This window comes from Trichechus manatus, unplaced genomic scaffold (genome assembly GCF_000243295.1).
Source record: "Trichechus manatus latirostris isolate Lorelei unplaced genomic scaffold, TriManLat1.0 scaffold00117, whole genome shotgun sequence".
NCBI lineage: Eukaryota > Metazoa > Chordata > Mammalia > Sirenia > Trichechidae > Trichechus > Trichechus manatus.
Window position 1 is genome coordinate 7000243 of NW_004444053.1, and position 13297 is coordinate 7013539.

Sequence of the window (13297 nt, forward strand, 5' to 3'; positions counted from 1 at the left end):
GGATAGAGAGAGGGAGAGACAAAGGAAAGATGCATGATGGGTGATGAATGGATGGATGGATGGATATTTATTGAATTACAGTGTAGAAAGAATCTTAAGCTATTCAGTCCTACAAATACCATCTGCCTGTTTTGCCCAAAGTGGTTAATAAAAGGGGTTTTTCTCTTTTTCTCAATCCCAATGAGTATTCCAATGGCAATTGAATAAAATATAGTGGCTGAACTGACTTTTATTTCTTAGCAAAGCAAAAATGATCTTGAAAGATCTTTATGAAAATAGAAACCATGAAATAAGTGTAGATCCTTAGACAGACCATCAAAGTTAATAGGTTTATCAGTTTTTAGAAATTAAGCATTTTAAACAAATGTAGAAATGATTTGGTCTCATATACAGCCTTGGCCATCAGGAGAAATACGATGTGGTCGAGACGTTTTTCTCTAAAATTGAAAGGTTCCAGCCAAAATATTCTCTCAATTTTGCTCTTGAAGGGCAGATTACTGATCTGGAAGAGTTGCTACCTTTTTTTTCCTGGAAATTGGAGGATGTGTTATTTAATCCCTCCTGTTTTCAGACTATGCATGTTTTGACAGTAGGATAAAACTTTTTTTTTTTTTTTACGATGAAGGTTTTCTTGAAATCCATAAAAATGCCATAAGTGAAAACAGCTTGATAACTAGTAGCCCCAGTCACCTCACACTGCTGCACAAGTGGCCTAGTCACCAGGTTAACAGATACGGGAGTCAAGAGACCATCTGTGTTTTAAAGATACATCCCTTTCCACCAAGCCCTCACCAATTAACTGATGTGTATTCTTGCTCCCTCCAATCAGGATGATGGGTCTTCACCCACCAAGAGCCAAGACTGTACCCAAACTTCCCCATGATGACATCCTGACAGGTTTGGTTTCTTTTGGAGTACTTATAGTGTGAGACAGACTACCCCGGGGTGGGAGAATGAAAAGTTTAATCCCTGAAATAATTTCTAAATTTTCTGAACAAATTCCCGTTCCTTGTCCCTTTCTGTTTCACGTGTTGCTCTTTTGTCCTGCTTTGACTGGTCTTCAGCCCTCCACTCTCTCCAAGCCCACCTGTCCCCTCTTCAGGCTTTACTTGCCCTTCTTATCTGTGTCACTTTCCTTCCCAAGCCGGTTCCGTGCCACATGGCTCTGCCCCATTCCTTCTAAAGAGCCCTGTAATCTACTTGCTGAGGAATTTGCATACGTATGTGGTAGAAACTAGATATAAGTCCCCTGACGAGCAGCCCTGATGGTACCAATTAAGGTGGGAAGGGAGCTGCGTGTGCACATGCCTGAAATTGCCTCACCAGGGCCCTCAACCTTCCACCCCTGCAGGTCCCCTAAAACACCTGCCTTCTCCCAGCAGCTGACTGGTGCTATTTTTATCTTTGCTATTGATAGAAAAAAGGATAGAGGCTCTGTCTCCAGCTTCAGCATTGACCTAAGTCTCATCCTTTACAGAAGCCGACTTGTGAAGGTGGGAGGGGTCATTTTTTGAGGAGATACCGTTTGAAGGTTTAGTGCAGCACAGGCTGTCACCTTAGTAACTTTGTCCTTCTTTTCATTTGCTCCCATATTAACTGAGCCATCTAAAGTTTTTTCTTTAATTTGATACACACAATAAGGAAAATCAAGACTACTTTCTTCATTTTGTACAGATGGGGAAGTCTAAGCTCTATCCTGGGAGTTGCAGGGGAGCTAGAGTCAAACTGAGCTGAGAAAGCATCTAGAAAGGAAATTTGAGGATAGAGGAATGTCTGCGGGGGGGAGGGGATGCCAAAAGGAGGACCAGAGACCAAGGTAAGAGCTGAAGCTTGGACATGTTGCTGTAGTGGTGTGAGAGGCTGTTAGTCCCACTGAGTCCCTTCTTATGTGCCCAAAAACATTGGCCTAGTTCATGGCTCTCATTTAGCCAAAGTGGACAGAAGAGCCTAGAGCTAAGAGCATTCACCCAAAGAAAGCTCCACACTCTGCTGGTCTGTGATGACCTCATTCTCTTGAAGCCAAAAGAACACTGGGTGACAGGCATGTGCAGTTTGTTTCAAGGCTTTCTGTACCAGCCACACATTCATTCAGAGTTTCCCTTGGACCTGGACTTTTTCAGGCCTGCTCTCACAAAGGGATGAACCAACCAACTCCCCCTCCCCCAACACACACACACTATTACATGCCCTTCCCTCAGCAACAATGTTTATTTTCTGACCATGGAGGACAGAGTAACAAGATGCCTTTCATCAGCTTATTAGCCCTAGCAGTATACTTCAATTAGCAGTGAAAGAGCTAGACATGGTGTACACAAGATCGGTACATTATGTTCTTAGACAGAACCTGGTTCTTGCCCACATAGTCCAACCTAGGACAGCAATATTGGAGGTGAGGTTTGCAGGAGAGTGGTTGTGGAGCTGACTAGGAGCTGAAGCTTAGTAGATCTACAGTCAACTCTAGTTGTGACCCTTCTGAGCTAAGCCTTGGCCTTGTGTTGTTCTCTGAGATAATGGAAAAAGAGTAGTCTAGGAGCAAAGAAACCTGGAATTGGAGCCTAGCCTTGCTGTATAGGCTTGGCCAAATGTTTAAACCCTCTGGGCTTCGATTCTCAACCTGTAAAACCAGAGAACCGTTTGCCCCACTGAGAGCCAGACACTCAGCACAAGCAGCCTTCCCCTTTGGTCGACCCAGGCAAACTGCTGACGCTGCCCTAGCCTCACTGGTTTATGTAGCTTAGGCATATTCATATTGCAGCACTTGCTGCTTATTGCTGGGCTGTGTTCCCTGTGGACATGCCACAAATACCACATGGCTGACTCATTCCAGCAAACATTATTGCCAGTGGTTGTTTGACTCATTCTGTTGGTCACAACAGTGATTTCTATCTACTCTTTTTCTGGATTCAACTAAACCTTATATATTACCCATTATTCTTAATGAGACCCAAGCGAGTGAAAAGGGCCTATCTACACAAGTGATGGGGATTCCTTCTGGTTTCATTTATCTTTCCCTTTGCCAAGCATCCTGTGACACTTGGTCATGATAAACATTGCTACAGATGCTAACCACCTAACTTGGGCTATCACCTGGCACAGGGTGGTAGTTAGCACTGGGTTAAGATTGAAGAAATCTGGGTTCTGGTCCTCAGCTCATCAGTGCCTGTGACCCTGGACCTCTGTTTCCTCTTCATTACAGTGATGAGACTGAACTGGATCCTGGGTTTGTATGAGTCTGTAACATCTCTAAGCTCTCATTTAGCTGGACGGAGGAACTTGTTCCAAAGAAGTCAGGGCTCCAATTCCATTAATTATTCGGAGACTCCCAATGGGAAAGGGTTATTTCATGCACTGATTTACTCTCCTTCAAGTGATGTGTCTTCCTGAAAAGCTGAATACTAACCAACTTTTTGTAAATAAAACCACATTCGAAAAACAGGTCAGGGTGTTAAGGATTTTAAAGACGCCTAAAATAAATTATTTCATAAACCGAAGGTTCCTTTTGAAATGCAACCACTTTCTCACTTCTTTGTAAGATTATGTTTTGTTTTAGTTTTTTAAAAAGTTCAGAACAATGTATGTGGTCCCTGAAAAGTCTCCTGAGAATTGAATCCTCTTTTCCCTTTGGTTCACATTACAACTCCAGACATATTTTATCTTCATTTCAATTCAATTGGTGATGGCTCCTGATACTTGAATTGTATGTCTCTAGGTACTTCTTTCTGGCCTCTTTGATGAGATTTGTAAAGGCTTAAGTGTTGTGAGGGATAAGGTGGTTCTATTCAGAGAATTCTTCTGTGAATTTTGAATCTGTTTTATAAGGTTAAGAAGGCCTTTGGTGTCCTTTAGTTATTTTGAGTTTCTTTAAGGGTACAACATAAGCAGCCCTTGTTCTTTCTTCTTCTTGCATTGCCTTCCAGAGAACATTGACTACAGACTGCCCATTCTGGGCCCTAGGACAGCTGTCTTCCAGGACCTGCTCTCAGATGCCTACAGAACTCTGCAGGAGAGGCAGCTCTCTTCCTTGCCCAGAAAGGGGCCAATTAGCAAGACAATGAGGCGGTGAGTGGTCTGGGCTCATCTCTTCCGGACTCCCAGAGAGAAAACAACCTCACCAAACCAATCTCTGACATTGGGGCTCTCTCCTCATACTTTCCTCCTATTTCCAATAACGTGACTCAGTTTTGCCTTCCTAACAGTTGCTGGTATTCTAGTTCTTGTTACTATCTTCTCACCTACTTCTCCCAAAGACAAAATGGCTTAATTATATGATTATAAAAATTTATTGATTGAAATAGAGCCATGTAAGTGTGTCTCGTTTTATTTGGTTAAAGTTTCTTATCCATGTTATAATAGACAATAGTTTTCCGTTTCTAAGACATGAATATTTTGTGAAAGTTATTTCAGCTCTTCCTTCAGGGCAGGGGGCTAGAGATGGCCCCAGGGGATCCTATATGAATTTAGTCTGTTAAGAAAGAAGGAGAGAAATGGAGGTCACCCTTCTGTGCTTATGTCTGTCAGTTTATGCAGGTAAATGACCAGAGGATACTTTGATGCAAAACTGGAAAATGGCAAGTGATTAATTGTTACAACCCATGAGGACAGTAACTGTGCCTTGCCCTGCCCTCCCCAGTCACCTCCTTTACTGCCTTGCATATATCAGATATACAGCTAATCTTTGCTCATTCAAATCCACGCCAAGTGCTTATGTTTTGTAGCTTGGTTACTTTGGTTTGAGGATGTACACCTCCACATCTGTCCTAGTCTACATGTCAGCAGTATGAGGGAGTCAAAGGAAAACTCGAGGCTCCCAACTATTATATTTATGGGCACATATGCTCTGTGCTCAGCTTCAGGAAGGCTCATATAAAAAAGACCCCTTCCATTCCTTAAGACGCAGTGACCTTGTGGAATCCCAGGATTGTGACCGAATGGACACTGGACCAACAGGTGAGAACCGGCCTATGTGCTGAGTCTGTTTGAAGAATGGGCTTCAGAAATCTAGACCAAATGGCCTGGTGCCTAAACAGACCTCATATGATTCTTAACTTCACTCCGGTTCAAGAACTCCAACAACAGTACCCACTTCCTGTCAAGGTGAAGGCTGTGTGCATTGATTCTGATCTCATTTCGTATAATTGTCAAAATATAGACATGTCACAGGTAAAAGAGTTTTCTTCTTTAGATTTTCACAAATTAACATATCCAGTAACAGGATGTTTATACTCATGCCATTAAGGGGGAATGCATGCCCAAAAAACAATTACTTGGAGCTTTTGAGATAATCTGAATATCGTATGGCTAAGGAGCCCTGGTGATGCAGTAGTTAAGTGCTCAGATGTTAACCGAAGGGTCAATGGTTCGAACCAATGGGAGAAAGATGTGGCAGTCTGCTTCCATAAAGATTACAGCCTTGGAAACCCTATGAGGCAATTCTACTCTGTCCTATAGGGTCACTATAAGTCAGAATTGACTTGATGACAGTGGGTTTGATCGGGTTTAATGAGATAGAGAGCCATAGTGACACAGTGGTTAAAGCGCTTGGCTGCTAACCAGAAGGTCCACGTTTCAAAAGAAGCAGCCGCTCTGTGGGAGAAAGATGTGGCAGTCTGCTTCCGTAAAGATTTACAGCCTGAAAACCCTATGGACAGTTCTACTCTGTTCTATAAGGTTACTATGAGTTGGAATCGACTCAATGGCAGTAGGTTTTGTTTTTGGGTTAATGTGATGGAAAGAAGCCCTGGTGGTGCAGTGGTTAAGCAACCAAAGGGTCGGCAGTTCCAAGCCACCATTAAGGGGGAATGCATGCCCAAAAAACAATTACTTGGAGCTTTTGAGATAATCTGAATATCGTATGGCTAAGGAGCCCTGGTGATGCAGTAGTTAAGTGCTCAGATGTTAACCGAAGGGTCAACGGTTCGAACCCATGGGAGAAAGATGTGGTAGTCTGCTTCCATAAAGATTACAGCCTTGGAAACCCTATGAGGCAGTTCTACTCTGTCCTCTAGGGTCACTATAAGTCAGAATTGACTCCACGGCAACATTTTAGTTTTTGGTTTTTTGATAATGAGATAGAGGGCTCCTGGGTGGCACAAACAGTTAACCAAAATGTTGGCGGTTTGAGTCTACCCAGAGGTGCCTCAGAAGAAGGCCCTCCTGATCTACTTCCGAAAAATTAGCCACTGGAAACCCTATAGAGCACAATTCTACTCTGACACACATGGAGTCGCCATGAGTCAGAATCAACTCAATGGCAACTGATTTGAGTTTTTTTGGTTAAGTGAGATAGAGTGCTTCCTAAACCTCATTAAGAAGTCTTCATGTAGGATGCTTCCAAAATCTCATTAAAAAGAACATTCTAGTGTTGACTGGTGTCCCAGCATGCTGACAGAGAAAGATGGTGTATTTTAGTAGTTTTTGAACTTTTTAGTTGTAGGAACCTTTTACACACTTAAGTATCGAGAAAGGTAAATAACTTTTTAAAATGTAGTGCATAGCTGTTGATATTTATCATATTAGAGATCAAAGTGGAGAAATTTTCAAAACACAAGAATACACAAGCACACCTTCCGTTAGCTGCCAGAGTGATGGCATTATCACATGTCATGTAGCCTCTGGAAAACTCCACTGTACCCTGTGAGAGAAAGAGAATAAAAAGGCAAATAACACCTTAGAATTATTGTGAAAATGATTTTGACCTCACAGGTACTTTGAAAGGGTTTCATAGATTCCCCAGACCACACTTTGATAACTTCTGGTCTATGTGAGGATACCCTTTTGCCTCCGTCCCTTCAGGGAAAGTGATGCCAAGATGCTTTCACACACCGACCTGAGTAATCAGATTCCTCTGACATAGGATTTAGAACAACAGGAGCAGCAGGTTTTCAGAGTTAAATGATGCTACTGACTTGTAGCATAATTTATCACCTTATGCTCAGATTGTCTACCCAGCAACTTTATAATCTTAGTTTGGTTTCTCAAATAGTGTCCCAAAGAGAATTGAGTGGATTGACCAGCTGTCACAAGAATTCTAGTTCCCTTTAAACTGTCATTTCTCTAGATGGGTGGTTTGTTGATTAGTTTATTTGCTATTGGTTAGTGTGAACTCACTTCCCAGAATCTGAGGTCCAAACCTGGACCAGTGTGGCCTTAGCACACTAGTGATGCCCCTTCAGAGATGCTCCCTCAGCAGCTCTGTTGAATGGCTAGCCAGCTGGTTAATTTCCTCTTTTCCTTTGCTCCTGTAACCAAATCCTGGAGAGTAATGGCACTGAGGGATGAATTTCCTAAATTAAGAAATCCTGCTGTGACAAACTTTGCCACATGACCAACCTAGTGCCACCATTTTTATTTAAACTTGAAAAGAGATCTTCGTATACTTATGCTGCCTGATTTTATCTACCAGTAGTAAATGTTTAAAAGAAATAATCCTACCTATGGAAACCTTTGCTTCCACTTGTGATGTGGGGTGAGATGGTTGCCTTGTCATCGCTTTTGGTACAACCTTTCCTATACAGAGTTGGGTCCTTAGAGGTAATAATGTGGATGTGGCAGTTATTATTTTATCTACAGTATGTTCCTAGGCTTTATCCCAAAACCTCTCGTCAATAGGCCAGGGCAATTTCTTCATTATGAAAATCTAGTCATAATGTTATTTACGGTTCGAAGTCATGTACAGTTCAGATTAATTTTACCAAATGGTTGATCTTGGGTTGCTTTTTGTTTCAAGACTAACATCTGATTTTGTTGTTCTTAAAAAAAGACAGACTCAGTAAAAATCAACAGGCGTGAATCAGACTTACTCCTACTCTTTCTTTTTCCTTCACCCCAACAGAGAACTTAAAAACCAATCAATCAGCACAATTCCTTCATTCCCCGGAATGCAGAGAAATGCTGTATTCAAGGAAGAGTCATGCTATAGCTTTAAAAATATAATTTTTCAGGTATTTAACTCAAAATCATTGTCACATTCAGTTGACAGCTTAACCTTGGGAAACCCTGCGGGCCTCCAAGGCCGTGTGCTCTGTTCAGAGTCACTCATCGTTTCCCTTGTCTCCATCCAAGCTCAGGGGAGGCCTGTCAGGGGACCTGTTAGCTCCTGGGACTTGTGATATCACACTGGAGCTTCCCGTTGTACTAAATAGCAGAAGTGTAACAAGTTTGGCAGAGCTGACTTGTCTCCTCCTAAGGAAAGCCCTATCTAGAATGTTCCTATTTAGGTGCAGTTACTCAAGTCAGGGGGCATCTTTGGGATGAGGAGCATAGAAGATTTGCAAGATGAGGAGGAAGCTCAGGCCTTGTTTCTAATAATCAACCTCAAACATTTTATTCTCTATAAACTAAATCCTTACGAATCAAGGTTAAATTAGAAAATTTTAGAAATGGACAAAATGTAACTAACTACCTGCTAGGGGAAATGGGGATGACTGATTCTGTTTCAACCATGTCCGCCTCAAGCCCGTCCTAATGTAGCACTTTATTAAGTACGGTCCCTGTGTCATATATGCAACTCTTACCTCTCTAGAAAATATATAACTTAATGGGGACAAGAAGAGTATTTCATGCTAACATTATATCCCCACAGGAGCTACCCAGACACATACTTGAGAGATATTCAGAATAGTGAAAAGGCTTGTCAAACACTATGATAAAATAATTGAGCTAAGATCCCTGAATTTGGGCTCTGAAGATACAAAGGGTTTAGATATTAGAATCCTGCCTCTGAAGAACTTACAATTTTAACTGGAGAAATAATGCACACACACACACATGCACGTGCACACCTGCACACGTAAATGAAGAGCGCGGACGCGGGACAGAACGTGAGTAAGCACAAATTCCTCTCTACTATAAACTGAACATCCTGTGATTACAGCAATAACGTTCTCCATGACGCAACTGTCCAACTCTCTGGACAGGAACAAAGATGCAATTTTGTGACCCTGTCAGGAACGTTGGTGTGGGGGCGGGGGGGGGGAATAGCCACATTCAGGCACACAGGATGTTATCTTGTTCTTTGCAAAGTCTTTGGCAAGATGTTTAACTGCCTGGGCAGTCAACTGCAGAATAGTGAAATTGGGCACTGGGAGATGCTTGCTGTTGCAAGGAAAACTTGTTCCTAAAACTCTTGGGTTGTCCTCCACTCAGTCTTGTGTAGCAGAGATCATCCTGAGGGATGTCACACAGCCAGAAAAGTCAGGAAGCCCTGACTTCCTAGATTCTCACACCGAGAAATTGCATAAAGAGTAAGATGTGAGAAAATAACAGGAAAGAGATATTGGCACATTAACTGCCAGTGAGGAGTGGAACTGGGTGGCTGGGGGGACAGAAATTTCGAGGGGGCATTTTTCACATTATAATTTACTCTTTGAATTTTGAATCATTTGAATGTTTCACTGATTCAAACACAAAACAGAGTGAAACAAACTAAAAACCTTTTCAAAGCTGCCTGGGGGCTATCTAGCTTTGGAGTTGGGAAGTCAGTAGACTATCAACATAATTGTTTGTCTTCCTGACACAAACACAGTCCTTGAATACTACAAAGTTCAGTCAAGCATCCAGTTTAAAGAATAAATTTTATCACTGGCCCTTGGAAATTTTTCCACTGACGTGCTACTGCTGGCAAATAGTATCAAATGCTTCAAGCTTATGTAGCATTTTAAACCTTTCAAAGCTCTTTCACTTGCTTTTCCTCTCTTTCTGGGTCAAATTTACCATTGTTCTCCTATCATTAAACAGAAGCAATAATGTTTTACACAATGCCGTTTAACAAATGCAGTCCTTCACTGGTGCAGCTCTTCAAAAAAGTTTTCCCTTTATTGAAACAAGTGCATCTGGTTCTTTTTTATGGAGCTGCCTACGTGGAAGTAGACCCTCTTCCACAAAACCATGGTCCTTGAAATATTTGATGACATGGCCCCAGTCATCCTCTCTAGATCCACTCCAGTGTCAGTCAAAATGTGGCAACTAAAGTGGAGTCCAAAACTCCAGGTGTGGCCTGGCTAAATGTGACTTTGGGATTCCTAAGCTCCCTTGTTCTCGATCTCTTACTTCTAGAAATATAAACTAAAATGGCATTAGTTTTCCTAGCATCTGCATCACGCTTATTCTCTCACATTGACTGACACTAATTAAAGTCTTTTTGCCCGTTTACTGTTCTTTCAGCTTTCCCCAGGCTGTTAATTTTTTTAAACCTATGCTCACGACACTGTATTCCTCCTAAGGAGCCCTGGTGGCACAGTGGCTAAGCACTTGGCTGCTAACTGAAAGGCCAGCAGTTTGAACCTACCAGCTGTTCAGCGGGAGAAAGATGTGGCAGTCCACTTCCGTAAAGATAGACAGCCTTGGAAACCCTATGAGGAAGTTCTACTCTGTCTTATAGGGTTGTTATGAGTTGGAATCGACTCCATGGCAACAGGTTTTATATTCCTCCTTATTAAGGTTCCTCTGGCTATGTTCCAGTCAGTGACTATCTTTCTGAATCTAGATTCCATCCTTCACTAGTCCTCCTAGGTTTAATGACCTGGTCTTCTGTCTTTCCTCTCAGTCTTTGATACAAATGTTGAAAGGAACAGGATCAGGAACCAACAGCTCTAGAGCCCTCCCTTCAGTCAGGGATTCCAAAAGTCCTCTTTTTTAATTTATATTTTATTATGACAGTATTCAAATATACAGAGAAGTAGAAATAATCACACAGTGAACACCCATATACCTTCCACTTAGAGTCTACAACTGTCTATATGTTGTCACATTTCTTTCATCTACATAGTGTTTTGCTAAACCATTTTAAAATAAAGACGTGACATTTTATCATTAAATACTTCAAAGTCTCCTTCAAAACATAATACCATTATCCCACTGAACAAAAAATGAGTAATAATTCCCTATTGTTGTCTATACTCAGCTCATATTCGCATTTCCTAAATTGTCCCCAACATGTCTTTTTTTATTTTTATTGTACTTCAGGTGAAGGCTTACAGAACAAATAGTTTCTCATGAAACAGTAGTACCCATGTTGTTTTATGACGTTGGTTAACAATCCCGCAACATATTAACCCTCTAAATTCTCAACTTTTTTTTTTTTTTTTGGTGAAAATACACATAGCCAAAGAGACACCGTTTCAAAAATTCCTACATACACAGTTCAGTGACATTGACTACGCTCTTCCAATTCTGCTGTTATTCTCACATAAGATGAAGGCTTACAGAACAAAATCGTTTCTCATTTAACAGTTACTACAAATGATGCCCTATGACAGTGGTTAACAATCTCACAACACATCAACAATATCCTTACTCAACCTTGGGTTCCCTATCACCAGCTTCCTTGTCCCCTTCTGCCTTCTGGCCCTTGTCACTGGACTCCTGTACCTCGTTAGTCTCATTTGGTTTTACGGGGCTGTCCACTCCCAGACTGAACAGTGAACCTTGGAGGTAACTTCACCACTGAGCTAAAAGGGTGTCTGGCGGCCATACTCTTGAGGTTTCTCCAGTCTCCTTTAGGCCAGTAAATCTGGTCTTTTTTTTTTGTGAGTTAGAATTATGCTCTACATCCTTCTACAGCTCTGTCCAGAACCCTCTGTTGTGATCCTGGTCAGAGCAGTCAGTGGTGGTAGCCGGGCACCGTCTAGTTGTACTGGACTCAGTCCGGTGGAGGCCTTGGTAGCTGTGGACAATTAGTCCTTTGGACTAATCTTTTCCTCCCAACATATCTTTTGTGGCTGGTTTGTTTACATCTGAATCAAATAAAGGATGGCAGTTTGCATTTGTTCTCTTTTAATCTAGACATGTACACCACTTGACTTTTTATGATGTTCATATTGTGATGGTTAAGGTTGTGTGTCAAACTGGATGGGCCATAATTCTCAATGATTTGGCAGTTATGATGTAGTTTGGCAGTTATGATGTAATCACCTCCATGATGAGATCTGATATAATGTAATCTCCTCTATGATTAGATTGTTATGAGTAGCCAGTCAGTTTAAAGGGAGTTTTCTGGGGGGTATGGCATTCTGGATCCTGCATTTGGCTCGTCATCATCTGAACTCTGGTTTTTGGGACTTGAGCCAGCAGCCTGCCATCTAACCTGCTGATCTTGGGTTCATCAGCCCCTGTAGCAATGTGAGTCAGGAGAAGCCTCCAGCCTGATGCCTGACCCACAGACTTGGGACTTTCCAGCCTCGATGACCACATGAGTCATTTCCTTGATATAAATCTCTCTCTCTCTCTCTACACATACATATATGCTTCACTAGTTTTTTTTCTCTAGAGAATCCAGCCTAAGACATTTGGTACAGAGTGGTTCTAGAGAAACAAAATTGTAAGGATGAATTTTCTAAACTGATTCTCGAGTCTGGTTAGTCTTAAAGATGTTGATGACTGTGCTTCCAGTAGTAAAGAGGGTACTGCTAATCCATGGTGTGATTTGGCAATATGAATACGAAAAATATCACTACCAATAAATCAAGTATCGGTGAGAAGCAAGGATCTAGGTGGTCACATGCTTGATACTTTTCTATAATTTTGTCAGAATGAGAAGTATAAGGAAGCTGGTTGGTTGATTTTACTTTTGCTAGACAAAATGGTGAAAGAGATGAGCTCAGGGTTTCAGAGTCAAAACTCAAGCACCACATAAATGACCTCAAAGTTGCCACTTGCGCCCTGAAAGAAAGCATTATTTCTTCTAGTAACAGAACTGATACTGCCAAAAACCAAACCCAGAGTTTTATTGTAAGAGTAGCTGAATTACAATGCCAATTGCAGTCCCAACCTCGAATGGTGTCTGAAGTTAAAGTGAAAGCATTGATTGGGAAAAAATGGGATCCTGATGTTTGGGATGGGGACATGTGGGAAGATAATCAGGAAGCTGGGGACACTGAGCCTCAGAATTCTATTGAATCACTCCTGTCAACAAAACCATTAGCCCCTGCACCCCTATCTGATGAAATTAACCCAACTGTGTCTGAAGAGCCTTTCTCTGAGATATCACCTGGGGTGGTGTCTGAGTCATCACCTGGGGCATTGCCTGAGGCAGATGCCATACAAGACATTGCTGAATGTTCTCAAAACACATCCCCACCACCCATTTTTGTTTCTAGACCTGTAACTAGACTTAAGTTCCAGCAATCTCCAAAAGGTGAAGTACAAAGTGTGACCCAGGAGGAGATACACTAGACTCCAAAAGAACTGCTTGATTTTTCTAATATGTACAAACAGAAACTTGGGGAATATGTGTGGTAAAGACTATTAAGAGGGTGGGATAATGGTGCAAAGAACATAAAGCTAGATCAGTCTGAGTTTA

The 13297-nt window shown here is 41.7% G+C and overlaps 1 protein-coding gene across 1 annotated transcript in view; it reads left to right on the plus strand.

The window, feature by feature from the left end:
- The window catches only part of CUNH1orf105 (chromosome unknown C1orf105 homolog), a 27561-nt gene extending 23125 nt beyond the window's left edge, over window positions 1-4436 (plus strand). Inside the window, exons 6-7 of the mRNA XM_012557746.2 lie at window positions 830-897; window positions 3918-4436. Of these exons, the coding sequence (XP_012413200.1) occupies window positions 830-897; window positions 3918-4063 (214 nt within the window). The 3' untranslated portion in view covers window positions 4064-4436. The remainder of the gene's footprint in view (window positions 1-829; window positions 898-3917) is intronic.
- Window positions 4437-13297: the final 8861 nt, after the last annotated feature.